The following is a 22,151-nucleotide window of genomic DNA, read 5'->3' as shown; positions in this document are numbered from 1 at the left end:
AGGGATATCCCCCTCCGGGCCCTCCTCCGGTACGTTTTCCATTCTCTATCCTATCCCTCCCTCCCGTTCCTTGCTGCCGGAGCGCCCAAGCTCATAAATAACGGCTGACACAAACCACCGCATAGATGCAGATGCAATACCAACAGGCTCCTCCGCCAGAATCCCCCAGGGATAAAGAACGTGGATGCTTAATGGCCTGGTACGTCTATTATCATACACAAAAACACACACACATATATATATATATATATTATATACCCACCTCTCCCTTTCAAAAATTTACAGTATCACTAATATCTCTTTTCCTATGATATCAGTCTGGCAACGCTCTGTTGTTGCTTCCTTTGCGAGGAGGCATGTGAATGCTGCATCGATTGTATTTCATTCTGCTGCTAGTTTTGCTAGTCTTCGTCTGTTCGTACTCCGTTGTTGAGCTATGCTTCATGCTTATTCGTCGAATGCAACATACCTACATACATACATATACGTATAATATACGTATAATATATACGACAACACCCTGCATTCTGTGCAGTGCATAGCGGGTCTCTTGCTGCATTGATCTTTTTTTTTCACTTCCTTTTCTCTTGGAGGGGGGGTTATTTGGTTACTGCGGGCTTATATATATGTAGCTCTATTTGATATTCTGTTGATATTCTGTTGATATTAACCTGTAACCCTATTCTGGGGCCATGATATTATTATTATGGTTCGTATAGCCCTAGGTTACAAGGTGGAACGAGGTTACGATCCTGGGGAAGTTAGTGTAGGTTCTCAATCCAACAAAAATGTTTGGAAATTCAAAGTGATACAGCCATAACGGCCTTATTCTTTTTTCATCATGAAACTCTGACAGATTCTCATGTGCATGTACTCGAAGTTTAAGGGGTGGTCTGTTGAAATTGAGTGAACCGCGTAGTAGTAGTGCATGTATCATTAACGGGGTATCAGAACAGTAGAACAGGAGAGAAGTAAAAGCTAACTATTGCGTTCAATATTATATATAAATATCTAACAGCCGTTCAACCAAGTTCACATGAATCATAATCGTATCCAACCGCTATATATATCTGCACTTCCATGTCATTAAAGCACACCGCGCCGTAGGAGAAGCCCAATAGTGGAAACAGAACCAAAAGAAAAAGATTCATCAGTCGATTCAACAAAAGGCATGTAAGATCATATAAGCCCCTAGAACGCGACATTGCTCACTTACGCCATTGCATTTTGGAAGTCCTCGGTGCGACGCTCCGCCGCCTCCTTGGGAGAAGCAAGCACCCATTTATCCTTAGCAACCGGCTTCAGAACCCCTTCTTGGACCGCCCACTCTCTCAACGCAACATCTTCGCAGGTTTCCACGTCGCGCTTCCCGTAATGTTTCCCAACATGCTCCATACGGTCATCCCAGCAGTAGGTGCCAGAAAACTCCCGGCCGCAGAAGGTACATATACTCCGCCGCGGCGCTTTCCGCCGCTCAATCCAGCATCTCTTACGCACTTTCTCTAGGCTCTTGTCAAAGGCATCTTGCTCCTGCTTGCTTGGGGAGACTCTGTTAGATGACGCCCACGGAGAATGCATACGTCGTTGATGCTGCGTGAAAAGGTCCTTGCGGTTGAAGTCATTGGGTGAGCGCAGGTTTTGTGAAGATGAGGTCGGAATGCAGGATGATGACGCCTCTGGGGTGGAAACATTACAGCTTCCCACGTCGCAGCGGTAAAATCCAAGCTGGAGATGTTGAGAAGAAACGTGGCGCTTCCATTCGTTTTTGGCAGAGAAGGTACTGTGGCAGCCATATGGGGCAAATACGCAGATAAACTGACGATCGTTGGGCTTCTGTTGGGACCAAGAGGAGTAAGGGCCTCGAATAGACCGCCCTGATTTTAGCTTGCGTCCCTGTTTTGTGGCCGGCTTGGAGAGGACGTGGTTGCGCGTTGATCTGCGGTTATTGTTTAATTTCCGTGGTGGTGATGGCATGCTTCGTTGAGATTGGATGGAATATGCTGTCCGCTTGCGTGGGAGCGGCCCCGGCTCTGTTCTGGGAACTTGCTCGGATTGAATTTGGGTCATTGGGGAGGCTGTTTGGATATTGATCTCCTTTGGAAGTTCTCCAACTTCTTGTCCGTCTTGGTCTGCAAGAGAGGATTTGATGACTCCAGGAAATGAGCTCCTCTTGGGGAAATTTGCGTGGAAGGTAAATGATCGTCCAGCCCATCCAGAGTCGATTTCAAACCTTTGTTCTGCCTCCGGGTCTGGATCAGGGTAGTGTTGGACTTCGCGAAGGCTGACTGAGTGTTCACTTCCACAATAAGAGCCTTCCACGTTTGTGGAGAGGAAACAGTTCGATGGCCCTCGATGTTGGAAAGTGTCACTTAGAGGCGAGGGAAATGGGCTATGACTGCTGGTGCATTGGGACTCTCGGGATGCATATACATGGCTCCACGACTGTTCACTCAAGTTAGAATCGGCTTCTGTCTCACCGCCACATGATCCGCTTGGGGATTCGTATCTCCAGCTTGAACGAGATAAACCACTGGGTTCGCCATCGCTCTCCTGGGCTGATAATGTGTGCAACTGGTAAAACCTAACGTGTGCAATCTCATCCGTAGCGAGAATTGGCGAGCAGCTATCGGCAGACTTTACCAAGTATGGAAATTGAGTCTCCGTGTATGTTGTTCCGGCCGCTATGGCATCATGTCGGAGCTCGCAGGTATCAGAAACATAGGGGTAGCTAGCTGGGGTTGTTACAAAAGGCAGAGTAGTCGCATTCATGGATAAAGAGTACGGGTCTCTCGATGGCTCATCACCGGAAAAGCGAATATAAGGAACGTCGTTTATCTCTTGGGTGAACCCGATATCTGCCATTTTAACATAAGCAAACTATTATCAACTCAAGTCAGCAACCTCCCCAAGGTCGTGGCATCCGTAGAAGCTTTCGAAGCTTGAGCAAAAAGTGGGTATTATTAGAGACAGAAAGATGAACGTATGATGTCATGTCAGACATACGAGTATAAGTGAGCTCTTCGGAGGTATTCATGTGGAGGGGATCATCACTCAATATAAAGAAACTTCTTACCGGCCCATCCTAACTAGACTTAATGGCCCTGGTAGTTAATCGAGTACGGCGTCAAGTATTAACCAAACGAGCAAGCAACACACGAGGAGATGTCGCAGAGCCGCACAGCCAGTCATAATTTCTACGCTGAGAAAGAAAAAAAAATTGGTTGTCGACTCTGGTCGAATCGAGTGATGCAAAGCTCAACCCTGGTCAGCCCCTGCATGGGCAGGATGCGGGCGTTGGGGGCTGTTTGTCCAAAACTGGTTCGCCAGGTCAATTGATAGCGGCAGTGCCTGGCGAGTTTGCGAACAAGACTCTAACTAGCCCAGTGGCCCAAGAAACATGCAAGGATGTCTGGGGCGCATTAGAATCATAAAGGGGCTACGAAAGCAGCCTACAAGATAGCCCTGCCCTGTGCAGGGAAAGTCAAGGCCGGGGATCGTCATCATTTCTCCTCCTTACGGCATCCAAGATCTGCCGTCACCCAAACTCCGGGGAGTCGGGACCCAAAAGAGACTCGGGTGCATGATCTTCGAGTTGAGTTATTCTTGGAATCGGCATGGTGACACTCGTTATGGTGGATTTTGTGCCGAGGGAGAAATATGTGAAATTTCAACTAGCATCCTGCGGCACAGCTTTCAGCGTTTTAGAGGGGAACGACTGAGCAAAAGCAAACATCCGGACGCTTCAGACTGGCTGAACACGTAAGATGCTGTTATAGCATAGTTATACGCTGTACCCAAAGAAAATTACACGGCTTGCTATGGTCCTTTGGGGTAAGTAGACTAATGTTGAAGCCCCTTGTCTCCAATAAGTTGTAAGGTGCCAGTTGGATCGGAAACAACATCGTTCGCCTGCGCCGACGGCGACTCCTTGGCGAGTCAGCCACATTGGGGGATCTGGGGCATCCTCAATTCCTCATTAATACAGCGTAATAATTGATGCTGGGGAAATCCTCCGTTCAACTGGGATCACCGCGGGGCAGCGAGGTCTGGGGACACTGGCTTGCGCTAATGTCACCAGGCAATCGAAAGTGGCTAATTACTTTTGAAGCTAGAACGCGATGGATTAAAAAACAGGGCAAAAAAGAAAAATGCGTTGCTTCATGGTAAACTCATGTTCACGACGGCTGCTGTTAGTAAATCTCGACACAACCGCTCATGACTTAAGCGGAGTTAACTATCAAAAAAGGCATGTACGGAGTAACTGCCCATCTGATTTTGTTTCGCTTTAGCTCCAGCTGTCACCAAGCTATGCAAGGCAAACCGGTGCCTTTGCGCATGAGGCAAACTCGTTACCATGGAGTTGACCAGGGGTTTGGGGGTTTCGAACCAAAACTCAGATTGCTGGTGAAGAGTGAAGCTGCGTCCGCTCAAGGGAAAAACGGCACCATGTTACACCAGGCGTAACCAGGCGTTGTTCATGGGCTCAACCCCGGCGCCGCCACTATTCCGTACAAGCGCGATCAATTCCTGTTCTGGCATCCGCAGAGAGGAGGGGGAGAGGGGTTAGATTCCGCGATGGACTGTGCCGCTAGCTAATTTTTAGCAATGTTGAAAGTTGTCGGTGGGCAGTCTTGGACGAAGCTCTTCCGCTGTGTAGAGCTGGGCAACTCTCGACCCAAGTATCCCGGCTCGTCGGATGGTTTCATCCATGCCTTCCTATCCTATTGGAACTATCACCACCCCGGAGTAGCTGTGGTGTTGCTCGCTCTCGAGGATATGCAAAAATGTTTTGACAAGATATTCTTTGTAGCCTCTTTTGAAGAACTGATGGTTTCCACCCTAAATCTCAGCGAGCTTCTTTGCTTCGGCGTTGAGAAATTTGTTACATGTGTCCTGTACAATGGATACCCTATTATTGACTTAGCACTGCAAAGATTGCTGCTTAACAGGGTGCAACTATTAATAATTCCAGAGGCGTGGGGTGTCCCCGGCTCCTGATAAGACTCCACTTCCCCGGTTTAGATCTAATTGCTCATCAGTATCTGCTTTTGTACCTGTGACTGTCTGTTTTTTCTTCTTTTTTCTTTTTTTTAGAGAGAGATGGAGGGTCAGCGAAAGATTGTATGTACTACGTTACTAGTTATATTTAGAAACGTTTGCCATAGCACAAAACAACACAGAGCAGGCTCTGCGATTCAACTTTGAAGGAGTATGAAATCTTTAGCCATTCCTTGCTTAGTGTGAAGATATGAAGGACTTAAATTGTTCTACTTCCTAATTAATAGAATGTTGTCTGTCAGTTTTTTGCCTTTTTTCCTCCGCTTTCTTGATGTTCTAATTCGTGGCATAGTGGCTTGGGGGCGGGGGGGGGAGAACTTTCCGGTTTTGAGATCGGTACGCGGTACGTCGACTCAAGCCCTTTTGCTTATGACCTCTTCTGGCTGAGGAAGGGTCCTTTGTCAGGGAGGCGGATCGACTTGCGTGAATATTTGGAACCCGCCTGGCATGGGAGCGAGGCAATTGGGGCCCCTTCAAGGAGCTATTATTGCAAACTTCGATGTTGAAAGCCTGTCTACGCAGTAGTCGAATGTGTCCATCTCGCTTTGCTAGATTTGGAAGCCTAATCGCACTAGCCCCCAAGTCCACGAAAAGTGCGTGGCAGTGTCTTCGAACTGCCGATGCACCTCGCTCCGTGTTGCTATTTATTATTCTTCTTCCATTAGTTATCTTTCCCGCGATGATGTCATTGGAGATCTGCGTTTGACGATACCATACCGTTGATGGATTTCACCGGGAGTTCATGAATCCAGGGCTTGCAAGATTCCCAAAACGCAGTCTCTTCTCCCAAGCAAAGGAAAGGTAGGCTACGCATCGTTCTTTTCTTTTGCTTGTCAAGCAGAAGTAGTTAACTAGTCGCCGCCTCTCATAGGCTGTGAAAGTGAAAATGCGCGCCGAAACAACGCAGCAACACCCCAACCGCCAGCAAGGATCAAGGATGGCGGGCGGTAGAAAAAAAACTAAAGCATCCCCACTAACGATGAAGCTCAAAGCAAGTAGCTGATTCTCATCCAATAATCTCGCCGGGAGGGAGCCCGTAGTTGGGAAGGGATCATTGGGCGAGGGCAGCGTGGGCAGAGAGGAAAGGCGGCGGTTACTGTGCCGGAGTGGAAGCAAGACGTTGCGTGTGAGGCTCAAGCGATGATTAATCCGCCTCTTACCCACAATCCGGCGCCTTTTATCTTTCCAAGTCCAACCTCATGCCAACTTAACCATGAGTACCAGAATAGCTATCCACAAGGGTAAATTTCACTGGGCATGATAGATGCCCGCTTGTTCGGCAGCAAATAATGATCAATACTCCAGACGAACTATCAGCCCTTCCACGCCCAGTTGAAGTCAGCCATGAAGATGAAGAACTTGTTGGCGCAATGCGCGCTTGGGGATTGTAAATAGTTGCATCTCAAGAGAAGTTACAGAGTAGAGGCTCTGTTTTGAACCACTGTTTTTTCCTTCCCTTAAGACTGAATAGCTAACCATGTCGTCGAACCCAGGTCTTGAACCCTTATACAATTTCATGCCCTCCAGAACTTAGGACCGTAGCAGGTCAACAAATGGGGCCTTTGGATGAATGCCCTTCCTCCATCCGAGGATTTTGCATCCAGTAAATTGATTCGTTGTCCTGTCCCCTCAACTTCGCGATTGTTAATCGTTATCAACGTTCTGATGTATGCTCTACACAAGCTTTTTGCCGAGGATTGCCATCTCTGAACTGGTGTAACATCATGATTGTTGCAGAGGTAACAATGAGCATGGTATTAACGAATATCTGAATACATCATTATATTCAGTAGGCGGAGTATATTACTTATCACTCAATATGTAGATCGTATATCGATGCTACACCGGCAAAATGAATATCAGGAGTACGTGCTGCCTAAGTATGTACTGTACAAAACAATGTACACAAGGAAACAGACGGTGTATAAACATACTCTAGATAGCTACCATGTTCTCGTCCCCCCTCATGTCAAGTGATCAAGTCAAATGCATTGGTTTAATTATTGCCTGTCTTTTGGTATGAATAACTGAATTTATTTGTTGTTATATCCTTATAGTTGTAGTTTGTCTGTTGACTAGTTCCATACTGTGAGACAATACAACGGCACAGTTTAAGTCTAAGTGAATAGAAAAACGCTCGTGTACTTTATTTCTATTCTTTCTTCTCCTTCTTTCCCCCCTTCTTTGGTAACTACCCTAACAAGCCAATAGAAAAACACTGCGCCCACAATTTTCGCAGGAATAAAGGCGAACAAAATGCCAATGTTGGACCAGTGATCTGCACAATAGATATTGACATGCTCAAGGTAATCGTCAGTTGTCATAATTGTGCAATACTCACACATGTCAGTTTTGTCTGGAGTGAGGAGACGACCATTAGCGACCCCGTGGAAAGAACAGAGGAAACAAAGTAGATGAATGGGGAGAGGTGATAAAGAAAGATCCACAAACGTGGCATGGCATCCAGCGTGGCAAGGACACTGTGTGATTACAAGATTAGCGAACAACTACCATATGGTTCTAGACAGTACATCTTATTGAATGCCTACCTGCAGAAGATGAGAGTTGACGAGAATAACAACTGGCCGACATTGCCAGCTGTTTCGGCTAGGTCAATCCCTGAAACTGGAAACTACCATAGAACCAAACGTAGAACCATAAAAGTGGAAGATCCTTCCGCTGAAACCCCATCGGATAGTACCAGGCGAAAAAAAGCAGGGACAACCATGAGGTTGTTCTAAGGAAGCTCTACCATGTGTGTGAGCTAAAAGTATGAAAGCTTTCCACGAATAGTTTTTGATGGATGCTTGTGTACCTATGTGTGAGAAGGGTGTTAGCTTCTTCAAATCTATGCAACGGGGTTTCTAACTATACCTCATAAAATGATCTCATTGCGATGTAAGATGGGATACTTTGCTGTGTCAACATAGGAAACATGTTTAGAAACATAAAAATCCTGAACAGTTGGTTTTGTAATACCTGGAGACTTTTCGGGGCGTTGTAGAAGGTGAAACCAATAAATAAGAGGCTATAGAATATTTAGTGATTGTATACCCTATACCCGAAGAAATAGAGAGAGCCGTAAAATCAAGCAGAGAAGTACTCTAGGCATAGCCTCCATCTGTTGAACAACAACTTACCGAGACAATAGCAATAAACGCTTTGGAGTAAATGTATACTGGATTGCGCCAGTACTGTTGAAGCATCCGTTGTTGGCAAATCAGATATTGGTACCATAGCGGCATTGCGGATTCTGGAGATCCTTCTTGAGAGCCCCGGTTCTTCTGCGACTATTCCCTCTTCATAACAGCCAGCGAACGTTGCACTTTAACCTTCTCTGCGCTAGAGTTCTAGATCGCTGGCTAGTCTTTATTGGTATGGGAACTAGGAGCAAGCACCAATAACTAACCTCCAGCATCCACTCGGCAGGGTTGGCGTCAAGGGGACACTTTGAGGCTCCCTTCTTCTCGAAATATTCGACCAGTGTGCTCATGTTCTTCCCAAGGTCTCCAAAATAAACCGCTTTCCCCCCTTCGGTCAAAAAAAAGCAATCGATCATTAAAAAAGATGACGGTTGGTGGATGATGCACAGGATGGCTTTGTCCTTCCGTCAGCAAGCTTTCGCATCAGGTTTGCAGATGGACCAGGCCGTCGGGCTATCAAGGCCAGACTTAGGTTCGTCGAAAAAGAGTAACAGTTCGGGCTTGGCCGCGAGTTCGACTCCGATACTGAAGCCTTTCCGTTCCTCTACGTTCAAGCCCTCTCCAAGGACGCGAACAACCGCATCGGCGTATTACTGCATGCCTAAAATCTTGATGGCTTCTTCGATATAGGCAATTTTTTTTGGCACGTGGAGTGATGGGTGGTTGGCGAAAAAGAGCGCTGAAGACCAAGGATTCACGGACAGTGCTAGTTTCTGTATGTAGGTAATCGTTCTGTTGTATATATATATCCAGTTTTCCGCTGAAAGGACGCATCACAAGACGGCCGTCAACTAACATTTCGCCTGTTACAACACCCATTGTGACACGATTAACTAGACCGATTGATCTGGAACCCCAGACGTCTCATCTAGAAGGGATAAAAAAGCCTTCCATGCCATTCGGTCACTGATTGAGGACGGGCTCACGCGTAAGCAGCTTACCTGACTGGTATGTTTGACCAGATGCACGCAAAATTCAGTTAACCATCTGCTACCCAAGACTCCCAGTTGTGCCTATTTCATACCAGGCAATTACATTCCCTCCCGAGATTCACTCCCTGCAAGACATATGCGCCGCCATGGATTTTTCGCAAATCCGTCTGCTGCTGGGACTATTACAGGAGGCCGGCATTCCTGTCTGCATTATAGGCGAATTCGCTCTGAACTACAATAACGCACCACGCGTCGTTCATGTAGGTCCATTCTCTTCGCATCTGCCTCCCGCCGCAGGTCCATATGCTTACTGTTCCGCGCTTGTAGGACCTTGAGCTTTGCGTGCCTGCGGATGATCTCGGGGCTGCAAAATCTGTATTCGAATCCCAGGAAGGTCTGCTTGAAATAGAGGACAAGACGAAGTATAACCTCTATACTCAATACAAAAAGGGTTTCCCTCGTTTCCGTTCCTACTCCAAGCCTAGGTTCTATGTGGTCATATTTACCGATAAACACTACCACCTAGACCCTCTGCAGAAATGCGTGATATATCAAAAGGAGCATCAGCACACACGGGAATACAGCCGAGAGCTGCTCGATTCGTTTTCGCCAGACGAGATCGCCACTCTTCCGTTTCCGCGCTTTACTCCGCTCTTCAGGGGTTTCTGTCGCTCTTACATCGAGACCCAGGAGGCTACAGCTGCGATGGCTGCCGAGTGCCTTGTGGACGGAATGAACATCAATGAGGAGTGGTGTCATGCACACTTCGACCCTCCTGAAAGTGCCGAGTCGGGTTTTGCCCTGAGACTTGTAAATAGTAGAGGGTCTCGGATTGATGACTTCTCACTGAATCAGGTAACCTGTTTCATCCCCGATCTCCAAGAGGCGCAACGACTACAAAGGATTCCAGGGTTTTATGAGTAGGTGGTTTGAATCGGCTCGGACAAGCTGGCAACTTTGCTATGTCCCTTCTGAGGTAATGTTTCAAGCATGGGTGTGCCCGAATATTAGAGCGGATTTGTTGGATTGCGTGCTTGCTGCAGCCAGCAGCCTTGGCCATCTGGGATGTTGTTAGTGGTTCATCACTAATCTTGGTTATCATGTCATGAATAAGCTCAAGCTTCAAAGATGCTAGATTTGATTCCATCTTGTGCAGCAAGAGAGAGAGATAGAGTGAATGGCTTCTGTCAAGTATCACAGAAGTGAGCATCAAAAATCAAGAGCTCTGACAGTGTCATTTGACTAGTTTGCATAAAATATTCTATTGATACTGTACATGTATAGTACACTCATTGATGAACATATATCAAACATTCTTAGATGATCAAATACATGATGAACAGAGGAAAACTCAACTTGACAAGAAGGCAACACTGCTCAATTCTTGGGCTGTACTATGAGATCAATTTCAGAACATCCTACCAGGTTAAAGATGTTCATTTTGGCTGCCATTTCATGGATGTGAGGCTATGCTATTAAAGAATCAGCAAGTCTGTGTTTCATACATCATTTTCATATCTGAAGTCAACATAGTCTGGAATTAGTCTCCCTGCATTTGACTGAGCTCTCTTGAGATCAAGCTTAATCTCACAATTTGTTGTTGACATTTGCCTTTGAGAACTTTGTGAGATATCTTTACACACAAAGATCAGATGAGAGAACTGTATCTCATTCACTTCTTATGAGAATTGTTGACAAGAAGTTATATTTGATAATGATTATTGTGTTGCATCAAACAATACATTACAATACAATTATGAATAATAACTACTTGCACCTGATTACTGAATGATGATAGAAAGCAATAGTAGATAAAGAAGATGCTGAAGAACATGAGATAGATTTTTCTAGAGTTCTATAGCTAAAATAAGCATAGTTATTGATTTTATCAGACTTGAGTGTTTTTAACAAGAATCAGATGTTTTTTGATAATGATACAGAGAAGCCCCTCTCATATTCATTAAGTTAAATGAAAGGATTAAGACACACAGAAAATAAATTATTAAATTATGGAGATATCATTAAAAATATTTGATTCTTCGAGTGATTACTTTATGAGTGGTTGAGTAGTTGAGGAGAACTTCAATCAAGCAAGGCAATGTTTCTCGACGGCGCAGAGTAGAGTTATGGAGAAAGTGAGAGGGCCAAACCTTCGTCGTCTTTAGCCCTTAGGTATAAGTTAGCGGAACCAGTGACTACCAAGCAAATATTGGGGACTGTATTTTTATCTCGCTCTGTTGTTGCTTTGTTTTCTTTTTGCTACTATGCCGCGAGATAAAGAGTCTCATTCCCCTTCCCCAGGATGTTCCCCCGTTTCACTTTGTTGCTGGTAATCCAGCCAGAGTTATTCGTCGCATCGAGACGACCATGGACCCTAATAGCAAGTCGGCTAGCTCAGTAACTAAACGAGCGGGAGACAACGACAGTGGAGTTTGAACAATTGTAATATATATTTAAGAAAAGAAAGGCAAAGTTAAGGAAAAGATGCAAGAAATATCGTACTAGCCTTTCTACCAGTCAGACCCAGTTAGATTACCTCAAAACTCAGAGCTTCCGCTCTAAATTTCTTTTGTCAACATATAGCAGAACTACTTCGCTATGAACGCGCCCCCTTGTTCGTAGATCAACCAAGGTAATTCTCAAATATCTATCATTGATGCAGTGAATTGGAACAGGTGACGTATATCTGTGCGGTTAACTTTACTGCATGTGCGAAATATCTAGGTAATATATTTGTATATATCAACACGCCTAGACCAAGACCAAATCAAATATATGATCTTTATAAAGGTCAGATATAAATACATATATCTGGATACGATGACTCAACCAACCGCCAATACAAAGCCACAACACTCCGGTCCCTATCCTACACTTCAGGATATCGGCAAATATCCCGAGCGTCGTCCTTCACGCATTCCCAAATAACCCTCCTCACCTCCATCCCGACCTTCTCAATCGAATCTACCGTCCAGATCACATCCAAATGCTCATATTCCTCAATTACCCTCGAATGCACAACACGAACATAGGGCTCACTCCTGCCTTTTAGCCGCCTTTTAGCCGACTGCCATCAGTAAGCTGATCCGAACCCGCAACCCAGAGCGCCATGGGCGGGAGCATTAGAACAGGGTATTTCCTACCCCCGTTTGCAGGGTGGCTTTGCCCATCTGCTTTGGGTGTCTATAAGGCACTTGGAGGGGCGATACAGTCCCTATCGCCGGAGGGTAATGGTTTGTATTCCTTCGGATTGTACAAATGCCAAAGTATAATTAACGCACCATCTTCTGTCTGAACTCTATAGGACTCCGCATCCAGCCCAACCCGTCTGGCATAGTAAGAAATCACAAACAAGGGGGTCTTGACCGCCTTCCAGTGGTTCATAGGGCGCTTTGCCAATGCCCACACTTCGTTCCTCAGCGTCTACTTCAGAGCGTGGAACTGAGGGTTTGGCTGCTAGCTTTCGTTTCTCATCGTCCCACACCCACGCCGCACTCTCCCTTGCATCCCGCCGCTGGCATTCCTCCTGCCAGAACGGCCTATCCTTTTCTGGGTCCCCACCGCGAAGACGGATGGATAGGTCTTTGGCAGCGATTAAGCTACTGCTGACAGATGCTGCAAGCACGATGCCAATGAGAAAAATCAGGGATAGACAAAAGGAGACAGCTCGTAAAGCGCGCCATTGGACGGCAGTGAAAATGGAGGGTGGTTTGTATTCAGGCAGGGGAGGGAAAAGGGGAATGATGAGGATGTGGATTCTCGTCGATGATTGGTGGAAGAGCGGTGATACTGATACTTTTCTCAGAACCAGGACCACTTGAGCAAGACGATGCAGACGCGCAATGTTTTTCCGCATCTACAGCGGGCGGTGGGGGGTAGCTACTGATGATGAAGCGATGGTAATTGTATACTCAGTGCCCTTAAAGGCGAATGATGTTCCTGGAGTATCATCGGCGTTTGCAGTTTTCATGGCTATTTCTCACCCTCTTCTATCGACTGGAGTAGTTATACGTGTACAGAGGCTAGCACTGCCACCGCACATGGAAAGATTCAATGAACAACTATAAAATGGATGGATAAATGGATGAATGGATAAATGGATAAATGAATACATGAATGAGTTGAAAAGAGTGAAGAGTAACTAATCAATAAGCTGAAATGGAGGTAGACTCTCTGCTTCCTGCTTAACTAAACTATTAGTGAACTTATTAGCAGCTGGAACTGAGGCTGGGCTGGTTAGCTACGAGAACAAACCAGGGAGCTCGGAATTTGTACATACATATTATCCCGCAACTAACTGGGTTCCTACTTGTTGTCATGATGCTTTGGCACCATGTTTTGATGACCTAACAAAAAAAGACTCCCACTGAAAGTTGAAAATCATAAACCAAGATAACCACGCAAAGTATATATACAAGAATACAAATAAAATGCGAGAGCCAGCGATATGCAGGAATCCATGAGATGACGGAACAAGACAATTTTTTATTTGGTATATTACTACTTAAAAAATATTGCCAATATTTTACTTCTCTATTTTTCTGCTTCTCTATTTTTCTACTTCTCTATTTTTCTATACATCTTTTCCTCACAGAGACCCGTTCTCATCTATTCGTGTCATGCACAACCGGCCTTCGCCCTCTATCAGAAGAATCATCGCCCTGTGCCTCTTGTGGTGCAAAACTGCCTGAAGGCAGCTCCGGCGCGTCGTTAGGTCCATTTTCCCGAGTCAGGTTGTAGCGACCTTGTTCCATGAGCTCCGTTTCGGCGACTTCCATATCCTCAGACCGGCTATGCGACCAGCCCCTGCCTTCCCTGGAGCTCACAGAGTGAGACCCCCCCAGGCGAGAGAAGAGGCGGTTGCGCTGGATGGAGGACGAGATACTGCCCCGGGACGGGGATCCGGCGGCGGGGCCGGCAAGACGGGAATGGTGGGAATCTATGGAGGTGCGGGCGGTGGCGTGGGAGCGCGATTGCTCGAGGGAGTCGAGACGGCGTTGGGTCTCTGCCTCTTCCTGTTCGCGCCGGCGGCGCTCTGCCGACTCGCGATTTGCATTGAGGATGACCTCGTTGACGCGGTTTTTACCCTGGCGGTCTGCGTGGACGTCGGATATCGAGTCTGCCGCGCTGAGCTCGCTCATTCCTAGAGAGAAGTCGACGTGCCTGGACACTGACTCGCGGCGGCCGCGGGTGGAGGAGGTCGTCCCGGAGCGGTTTCGGAGGATGGAAGGGTTATGACTGACACCGGTCGAGGGTGCACGGCCCAGATCGCCCAGCGCGTCACGGGATTCCGAGATCAGGTGTGGATCAGTTGGGCCGTCTCCCGGGGGGATAGGGCCGCTCGCGCTGTCGCTATAGGTGGGAGGAGCGCCCTGGTGAGAAACGTGATATGGCATGTCATGCTTCGCACCGATCATGTTCATACGTGGTCCTTCGATACCCACCTCCTGAAGGATGAGCATGAGAGCGCAGATAAACTTGTTGCGTCGCTGTAGACGCAGTAATTCGTTTTGCCAATTTGATTTGTAAAAGAAGACGACATTTAGAGTGACGGAGTAGTTTTCTGTCACCTTTCGTAATTCGGTAAGGATTTTCCCTTGATATTCGCGGTTCTCAGACCGTACAAACTCTGTAAGCCGTAGCCGGAGGGTGTCAATTTGCTGAAGGGTGGTCCCGAATTTGATGATAATTGGAACGGCTTCGGCAAGGGCGCCGCTACGTCGTTGGTTCAGAATGAAAAGCGTATTGAGGTAGCTGTTGGGTGCCTGCACCACATGCCCTTCCATCTTCTTAAATTCTGTATATAGCAACGCAATTTCTTTCACGAAATAGTCATCACCAGTTAGGGTTGCGCCGGTATTTCCGTAAATGGAAACACGATCACCCACGTCAAACGGGTGCTTGATGAAAACGAATACAATAGACTTGCGACCAAACCAAGCTCAGTTAGTATGGCGAAAGAAAGTAGCGGCAAGGATTTGCAAAGAGTAAATAAAACGGTACTTACCTGTAGAAACTCCTGGGCTGTAGCAGAGAATAGCCAGGAGAGCGCCAAGAGCGTGGAGCCCGCCGAAGTCAAGACACCGGCAGTGGATGCGGAAATGAGAGACAAAAACACAAGGATAGTAATGACGACAACGATGAAAACAAAGACATTATCGAGCTTAGAAACGACGGAATCCAAATCCTTCAGGGAGGCAGTGATCGACTTGCGCTCTCTGCCGATTTCCACGCAGACGGCTTCCAGTTCCTCCATTGAGATATCACCATTCATATCCTTGTCAAACATGGTGAAGGCAGCTTCCGCTTCGTCGCCGTTGTCAAAGGCGGCCTTTAGGTCTCCGGAGAAGATGGTATCGAAACCGTCGCGGACAAAAGTCCGATACATACGGCGGGCGAGGACCTGGCTACCTGATGTGGTGCTCAAAAGGGTCAAAACGACTTGGTGAGGGTGGCTGCTTTTATTCACGGTCTTCCCTGTGAAGTCACCTGCGACGGCTCCAGCTACGTCCCCAACCTTGTTCAAGGCAGATCGGGCAACTCGCTGGGCGACCCCAGCATACTGCATCGGGGTCCTGTTTCCGGAGGTCTGTGGCGGGGATTCCTCAAAGTCGCGATCCTCCAATTTAATTTTCTGCTTGGAATAAGCATATAGCTTCGCCAAGCTGCCGATCTGGAACTTGTTGATCTCAATTCGATCCGCATATGTTCGTAAATGGAAGCTGATGGCGATCAATTGGATGATGATTTTCTCTATAAAATTGAGAGTTGCGCCGACGAAGACTGAAACGATGATTTTGTTAACAACGACCTCCCACGGCTTGGTCCCGCGGTCGCCATCGATATGGTGATTGGTCATGGTTGGCAAGAAGGAGATCTCGATCCCGAGCCACCAGAAGAAAAGTGTAGCAGGTAGTTCAAGCTGCTTGCCCAAATCGCGCCACTTCTTCGAATTATTGGTGAGGACACTAGCTACCATACTCATGGGGGTTGGGAGAAATTTGGCGACAATACGGGCAGCCCAGAGAGTGAGCCAGACGATCTCCAGCCAGACGGAGAACCAGAGCAACTTTACACCACCTACATTGGCATGAGGATAAGCGAGCAAGCCGACCAATAGCGGGATCAGAAGGATTAAGACGAGCGGAATGATATAGGTAAAGTATCGGACAAGGAAACTGGATTCATGAACCTTTTTGAAAAACCTGGCCAGATTCGTTGTGGGATTATCGGGTGGGTTGTAGATGGCGGCCTGCTCATGCAGAGGGTTTGTTGCGGCCTCGAATTCGTCCATGGGTTCGGAACGTCGGGAGCGAGTGCGTGAAATGGACATGGACCGGCCACTCTTTTCATTAGAAGGGACCTTTTCCTCAATCGATACAACACGTTCTGCCTCCATCATAGCCAGTTCGTCATCTAGACGGTGGGCCACTTCCCTGGCGTGGGACTTTCGGGACGGTGAGGTACACGGCGAGTAGTGCGATTCTTGATCCATGGCGGCATCGACATCCGGGGGTTTTAATTTCGGGTTTGGAGGTTGTGAGCCATCATTCACCACAGTGTCGTCCTCTGAGGAGCTATTATTCCGCAGGGGCGCCTTCTCATTGTGCGGTTTGTAATTCGGGTTCTCGTCAACCGGCGAGGTCATATTGGAGTAGGTGGCTAGGACGTTTGTATCCTCTATGCGTTATTTTTATTTCCCCCCCCCTCCTCTCGATTCTTCGGTCGTTGTTGGTTGGGCTATAAAAGCCGCAAATGCCCCAGAGTGTGACCCGATGCGGGACGTAGTGGTTAAAGGAAACGGTAATGTGCTGTGAGTAATCGCGCGGCGGTATAGGATATCGAAGGGCGGCGGGGAGAGGTTTTATTTAAGATGAACTATTACAGTCGAAAAAATGGCATATTTCGGAAGCCAAGTGATGAATGAATGGAGGCGACTGATTGACGAGGGAATCGCGAGGGGGAGAGCTGGCGGTTGTGGTTTGACGAGGGGCTATTGTTTGATAAGTTATAGTGGAGTAGTTCGAGAATCGGGCAAGATGCGATCTGCAAGATTAAGAGAAAAGACGGAGAAAGAAAGGGGAGGTAGCGGTATGCCAAAAACGGAGATAAATAAAAAAATATGGATAAAAGCGAGGGAATAAGAAGGGAGAAGGGGATGGGACGATGACGAAGCCAGTCAATGGCGGATGGCCATTGTTCTGTTGTTCTTGTTCTTGTCCGGAGCGGGGAGAGACCGAGAGGAGAAGAGATTTTATTTTCTCTTGTACTCCGTAGTTAGTTAGTTAGTCGACTATTCCGAGGAGAGTGGGACTGTCCCGCTGCGTAGTTCAAGGGCTAAAGACAATGTATGTACAGTATGTAGTAATAAGTTAATAATATTGTACATGTAAGTAGGTATGCGACGCGAACCAAGACTCAAGACGGGGAAGATCCGCTGTAGTTTGTTAGTAGTGACGGATAATGGGTAACTATACCAGCTCCTGGTGAGGTCCCAACACAGCAGAGCAACAAGTCCTTTTTTTTTTTTTTTTAAACCCAATCACACCACACCACAACACTGACACTAACTACTCCGTACTGATGCCGTAACACGGGCAGATGGGTGGATGTGCTGGTGGAGACAATAATAGCAAACCTCTGGCCACTGTTATTCACTGCTCATGGATTCTTCTTCCTCCTGGAGTTCTGGAGGTTCGTTGGAGTGGAGATTGTAGCTAGTAGTGTCATTGGAGTGGAGTGGGGAGTGGGGATGACATTCCTTGGCATTCCTGGGCATTAGTTCCTGGAATGTACAGTACATGTACAGTACAAGATAAAACGAAATGAAGCACCGCAACAAACAGGCTTGATGTTGTCATTGGAATAATAAGAAGAAGAAGAAGAAGAAGAATAATAATAATAATAATAATAATAATAATAATAATAATAATAATAATAGTTCATCGTTATAGTAAAATGAATTGAGATCCTAGCTGTTATGTATACACTTCTTAATACGCAGCGTATAAAATTCTCCGAACCCATTATTCCATTCGCAACACGCCACATTCCACATTGTGATCAAGGCGTTAACTAGCCATCGCCACCCGCGGGCTAATAATAATAAATAATAACGGCTTGACAAACGGGGAAGGGGAAAAAGAGTTTAATTTCATGTTTCAAAACCCAGAAAGGATCCAGGCACAGAAATGCGAAACCGCTGCGCACAGTACAGTACAGTAGTTACGGGTCAACCGAACCATTATTTCAAGATCAAAGATTCTATTATTAGTTAGTCCAAGTCGGAGTACAGTAACTACGTACTGTACTGCCATAAAAACTACCCGCCATCCGACGTCGGGAACCCCTTTTTCGGCTTCTTGGCTTTTGATATTTGCCACCATCAGGAGGGATTAGAGATTTGGGATTTTGGGGGTTTTTCCCCCCTCCTTCTCTTAGCCATTCCTGGGGTCCGCAGAACTAGACCGACCTGGTGAAAATATAGTAATGATAATGCCAAATATGCTAGTTACCTGCATCCATCAGCCCCGCCTTTTTGTGAACGAAGAGGAGATGATAAATTCACCACCCGTGGCCTTGAAAAGAGAAGAAAAGAAAGAAAAGAGCTAGACAACGATCAGGATATAGGTAAGTTACTCTGTACAGAGCTTATACACATGTACATAAATAAGAAATCTACTCATCACAACAACACTAAAGCAATGAAATATTATGTGATAATATTGAATTTGAATTCTCCAAATGTCTAAAGGTTCAATAATAAGTTACTAGTTGAGTACATAAACTCGTATTGAGCTTATAATACAGTAAAGTTGAGAGAAAGATCATAACCAATATGATAGCATAGCATGTGCAGATAATTATAATGCCATCAAGGACCCCCCCTTGTATAACCTCTAACTAGTTACCTCTGTCAAGCAAGAATTGATGGAGTGAGATCACATGCAGACTCTAACTTAGGGTTTGCATAAAAAAGACCACAAGCACTCATAACTATAGTAGCGACAAGACAGGTAAGAACATCATCCTCTTGAATGTGGATTGATAAAAGTCTGACCCCTCATGTCATCATGGTATATGAAACTGTGATGAATTTCTTGTGTCAGAAAGAATGCTTGATGCACATCCTGTTCATCTTTTGCTCCATCCCCTTGCTAGCAGTGCAGTCTCCCCAGTATGATCAAAGGCAATGTCATGTCAATTCCAATGGGGTCAATCTATAAAAATGAGTCACAGAAGAGAGAAAGGCCATGATTTCATGAATATAATCTCAAAGTGAAATGATATTCATTATTTTCATTGTGATGAAGTAGGTAAACTTGATGAAGATTTCTTCTCTTCTAACTTTTGACAAGCTTTTCTATACTCCGCAGTTGTATTGAGGATGCATAAAGGATAGATAGGGATATATATCTATATTCTGCGGTGCTCTGCACCCAACGATATCTTTAAGACGGCGCGAGTTTTGGGTAACTAGTTAGGGGAACTGCGGCGCGTTTCGAGCTTGCACATCGTTCAGTGGAACAATTTTTCATCAGGACTCCACAATCTAATTTCAGGCATAAACCCTTCCCGAAAGCTTAATTAATTTACCTTTTGTTACTGTGCTAATATGTAAAAGGGCAATAGTTTGTGTCGCAAGTCCAGGTTCGATACGCCGAGGTAATCCTCGCAAAGCAAACTAAGATCAATTCGAGTTGGCGTGTGGTAATCTGTAGTTACAGAGTATTACTGTGGTATGATAGTTAGGTCGTCCCTGGAAGCTGGTTGGTGATCTATTCTTAGCCTTAAGCGCCGATACAAGCGTTTGTCTTTCTTGTCTGCAGGCGTGGTTAAGCGCTGTCCTCCCGTCCCCTCCCCAAACTCGCTTGAAAGGAAGAACGAACTCCCATCCATCCCATGCTCCCCATCTTACCTTTTCCGCCTGTCCTCACTCGAGAAACACACGTTTACGGCGGACGGCTTCTCCAAGCTACTTTCAAGTTCACAGAATACGTGACAACGACGAAATCTTTGGGCGATTATTATGCAGCGTCCTCCGCTTCGTTGAATCGTTGGCGGGAATGTCTGGCATTAGTGGTTGGTTTCGGCAAACTCAGAAGTTCATGTGGGTCAATCAGCCAAACCCCCAAGCCAGCGGCATTAAACCCACAGACCAGATTTCCTCTGGATGATTGTGACATCTCCAAAGTCTCGGATGAAACTCTCATCGGTCTTTTTGACACTGCGCCAGTCCTCCACTCCTTTTAGGGAACCCACATCGTCCGCCTGTCTCGGACACTCATTCTTAAAGGCGGTGTCAATGCACGACCATGTGAAGCCAGCATTCTGAAGCTTGTTGGCGAAAAAATCCTCAATTCCGGTCCCCAAGGTTCATCGAATCCTCAACATTGAGACTGAAAATGTTTATTTCGGTTGCAAATGCTTGATGTAATGGATTTCGTTGAAGGCAGAGTAGTTGAGGATTTTTGGAACAGTCTGACTGAAACGGAACGTGTGGAGATTGTCAACCAAACAGCCTCTATACTCAATACTCTGCAGTCCGCTCCGGTGCCCCAGGATCCAGGACCAGTGGGCTGTAAAATATGCTTGGCCCAGGGTTTTTGGTTCAGTAGTATGGGAGGCAGGCCCTTCAACTTGAAGAAGGACCTGGAAGACTGGTTCAACCGCAAACTTACAATCTGCCAACATTTCAAACAATCCCCAAGCACTCTTCCACAATTTCGCATCGACAAACTAGTTCTCACATATCAGGATATTGCTCCCCGAAACCTGATATTAGGCCCTGATGACAAGGTCTGGCTGGTTGATTGGGGCTATGCTGGGAGATATTCCGAAGGATCCGATGCTGCCTCATTGAGTGTGAGGAGGTATAGTGCACCACTTTTTACTGATATGTTGCTTGAGATGAATCCCAAGCATGTGGGGCTGACGGAGCAGTTGAAGTGGATAGTGTATGCTTTGACGACGGGACAGTTTATTTATGTTTTGGCAAATGTTTGGCAAATCGGCAAATCGGCTGTTGTATACCCTCCATCAGCTTTCAAGAGAAAGATTTTTACCCAGGCATTATCTTCGCTTACTACTCGAGCTCATTGACGAAAGGTCAGTGGTGGACGGATTCCGTCTCCAATCTAGGTGATGGTCTAGTACTACTATTTCACAAGATAGCCTCGTAGCAGTATTGCGCCGTCCCTGCCACTTCCAATCGAATGCTTACTTTGCTTGGTGAGAGGTGGTTCACTGGCTACCATGCTGGAAATGCGAGGTGCCCAGGAACAGTCGGCCAACCATTGCCCGACTGTTCCTTGGTGATACACGCCGGACCGTAACCAATGCTGCACACGAAGCAGAGACATATCGAGTTCTTCATTAGTACTGTAGTCTGTGGCCAGTAGAAAATGATTGCTGTGACTGTGAGGTGCTATGACTAACAAAATATGGGTAGCACTAGGGGTCTCGACATAGGTGCAATGTAGAAAGGATGGAGGGGATATAATATTTTAATGTACTATACATGTATGTACTGTACATTACAAAATGCACGGCATGATGAATTAAAGATATAGATAGTTATAGCATGTTTTTCCGTCTATAGATTATTCGAAGTGACGTGAAGAGAGTTTTGGTGAACCGTGGGAACTGGCAGGAGAGGGACAGGGGAAGGAAGTTAAGATAGTATATGAAGGGGAGCCCGTTGTTTATTTATTTGCCTTGATTTCTGGATAGTGAACACACAATGGCCTCTCTCTCTCTACATCCGGGAAGAACAGAGCAATTTACCCGAAGAAGAGATGATGATGATGATGATGATGATGATTGTGGTGGTGGTGGTGGTTGTGATTGACACTGAGAACGGCTACATGAAGTGGACAGCACCTCATCCACGTGATCTCAGAACGCATCCCCTCTCCCCCTTTTCTTGGCGGCCGCTGACGCTAACCGTGTTGGACAG

At 46.3% G+C, this 22,151-nt stretch overlaps 6 protein-coding genes across 10 annotated transcripts; 3 read left to right on the top strand and 3 right to left on the bottom strand.

The window, feature by feature from the left end:
• Positions 1-753: 753 nt before the first annotated feature.
• Positions 754-6,264, bottom strand: BDCG_08667. Of its 2 annotated transcripts, XM_045424457.1 has the most exons (3): positions 5,776-6,264; positions 3,074-5,710; positions 754-2,877 (listed from the first exon to the last, which is right to left on the bottom strand). In XM_045424457.1, the coding sequence occupies exon 3, from the start codon at positions 2,860-2,862 to the stop codon at positions 1,213-1,215; it is 1,650 nt and encodes a 549-aa protein (XP_045282639.1). In that variant the 5' UTR covers positions 2,863-2,877; positions 3,074-5,710; positions 5,776-6,264; the 3' UTR covers positions 754-1,212. The 2 variants fall into 2 exon arrangements, with proteins under 2 accessions (XP_045282639.1, XP_045282638.1); XM_045424456.1 differs by having other exon boundaries at positions 754-5,710; positions 5,776-6,229.
• Positions 4,590-5,343, top strand: BDCG_08666 (uncharacterized protein). Its single transcript, XM_045424455.1, has one exon. The coding sequence runs from the start codon at positions 4,606-4,608 to the stop codon at positions 4,996-4,998; it is 393 nt and encodes a 130-aa protein (XP_045273161.1). The 5' UTR covers positions 4,590-4,605; the 3' UTR covers positions 4,999-5,343.
• A 2,094-nt stretch (positions 6,265-8,358) lies between the features above and the next one.
• On the top strand, positions 8,359-10,791 carry BDCG_08665. 4 transcript variants are annotated; one of them, XM_045424454.1, is made up of 4 exons: positions 8,359-8,976; positions 9,099-9,189; positions 9,269-9,453; positions 9,521-10,791. In XM_045424454.1, the coding sequence occupies exons 3-4, from the start codon at positions 9,340-9,342 to the stop codon at positions 10,115-10,117; spliced, it is 711 nt and encodes a 236-aa protein (XP_045282637.1). In that variant the 5' UTR covers positions 8,359-8,976; positions 9,099-9,189; positions 9,269-9,339; the 3' UTR covers positions 10,118-10,791. The 4 variants fall into 4 exon arrangements, with proteins under 4 accessions (XP_045282637.1, XP_045282636.1, XP_045273160.1 ...); XM_045424453.1 differs by having other exon boundaries at positions 8,359-8,980; positions 9,099-9,453; XM_045424452.1 differs by having other exon boundaries at positions 8,359-9,189; positions 9,261-9,453.
• Positions 10,792-12,241: 1,450 nt separating this feature from the next.
• Positions 12,242-13,252, bottom strand: BDCG_08664 (uncharacterized protein; the record flags this gene model as incomplete). The annotated part of the gene is made up of 2 exons (XM_045424450.1): positions 12,546-13,252; positions 12,242-12,376 (listed from the first exon to the last, which is right to left on the bottom strand). The coding sequence occupies exons 1-2, from the start codon at positions 13,047-13,049 to the stop codon at positions 12,242-12,244; spliced, it is 639 nt and encodes a 212-aa protein (XP_045273159.1). The 5' UTR covers positions 13,050-13,252.
• A 63-nt stretch (positions 13,253-13,315) lies between these two features.
• BDCG_08663 (mechanosensitive ion channel protein) lies at positions 13,316-17,968 on the bottom strand. The gene is made up of 2 exons (XM_045424449.1): positions 15,201-17,968; positions 13,316-15,117 (listed from the first exon to the last, which is right to left on the bottom strand). The coding sequence occupies exons 1-2, from the start codon at positions 16,839-16,841 to the stop codon at positions 13,798-13,800; spliced, it is 2,961 nt and encodes a 986-aa protein (XP_045273158.1). The 5' UTR covers positions 16,842-17,968; the 3' UTR covers positions 13,316-13,797.
• A 1,889-nt stretch (positions 17,969-19,857) lies between these two features.
• Positions 19,858-22,012, top strand: BDCG_08661 (uncharacterized protein). Its single transcript, XM_045424448.1, has one exon. The coding sequence runs from the start codon at positions 20,618-20,620 to the stop codon at positions 21,293-21,295; it is 678 nt and encodes a 225-aa protein (XP_045273157.1). The 5' UTR covers positions 19,858-20,617; the 3' UTR covers positions 21,296-22,012.
• Positions 22,013-22,151: the final 139 nt, after the last annotated feature.

Source organism: Blastomyces dermatitidis (assembly GCF_000003525.1).
Source record: "Blastomyces dermatitidis ER-3 genomic scaffold supercont1.11, whole genome shotgun sequence".
In the NCBI taxonomy this organism is placed as follows: domain Eukaryota; kingdom Fungi; phylum Ascomycota; class Eurotiomycetes; order Onygenales; family Ajellomycetaceae; genus Blastomyces; species Blastomyces dermatitidis.
Note: the sequence above shows the minus strand (reverse complement) of the source record. Positions and strands in the feature narration are given on the sequence as shown.

What these genes read in the sequence shown, in the direction of transcription:
- BDCG_08666 (XM_045424455.1), top strand. Translation starts at nt 4,606, where the DNA reads ATGTTGAAAGTTGTCGGTGGGCAGTCTTGGACGAAGCTCTTCCGCTGT.
- BDCG_08661 (XM_045424448.1), top strand. Translation starts at nt 20,618, where the DNA reads ATGCTTGATGTAATGGATTTCGTTGAAGGCAGAGTAGTTGAGGATTTT.
- BDCG_08667 (XM_045424457.1), bottom strand. Translation starts at nt 2,862, where the DNA reads ATGGCAGATATCGGGTTCACCCAAGAGATAAACGACGTTCCTTATATT.
- BDCG_08663 (XM_045424449.1), bottom strand. Translation starts at nt 16,841, where the DNA reads ATGACCTCGCCGGTTGACGAGAACCCGAATTACAAACCGCACAATGAG. An exon ending in CAGCCCAGGAGTTTCTACAG is followed by an intron (nt 15,118 to 15,200) that starts GTAAGTACCGTT and finishes TTTGGTCGCAAG; the next exon opens with TCTATTGTATTCGTTTTCAT.
- BDCG_08665 (XM_045424454.1), top strand. Translation starts at nt 9,340, where the DNA reads ATGGATTTTTCGCAAATCCGTCTGCTGCTGGGACTATTACAGGAGGCC. An exon ending in ACGCACCACGCGTCGTTCAT is followed by an intron (nt 9,454 to 9,520) that starts GTAGGTCCATTC and finishes CCGCGCTTGTAG; the next exon opens with GACCTTGAGCTTTGCGTGCC.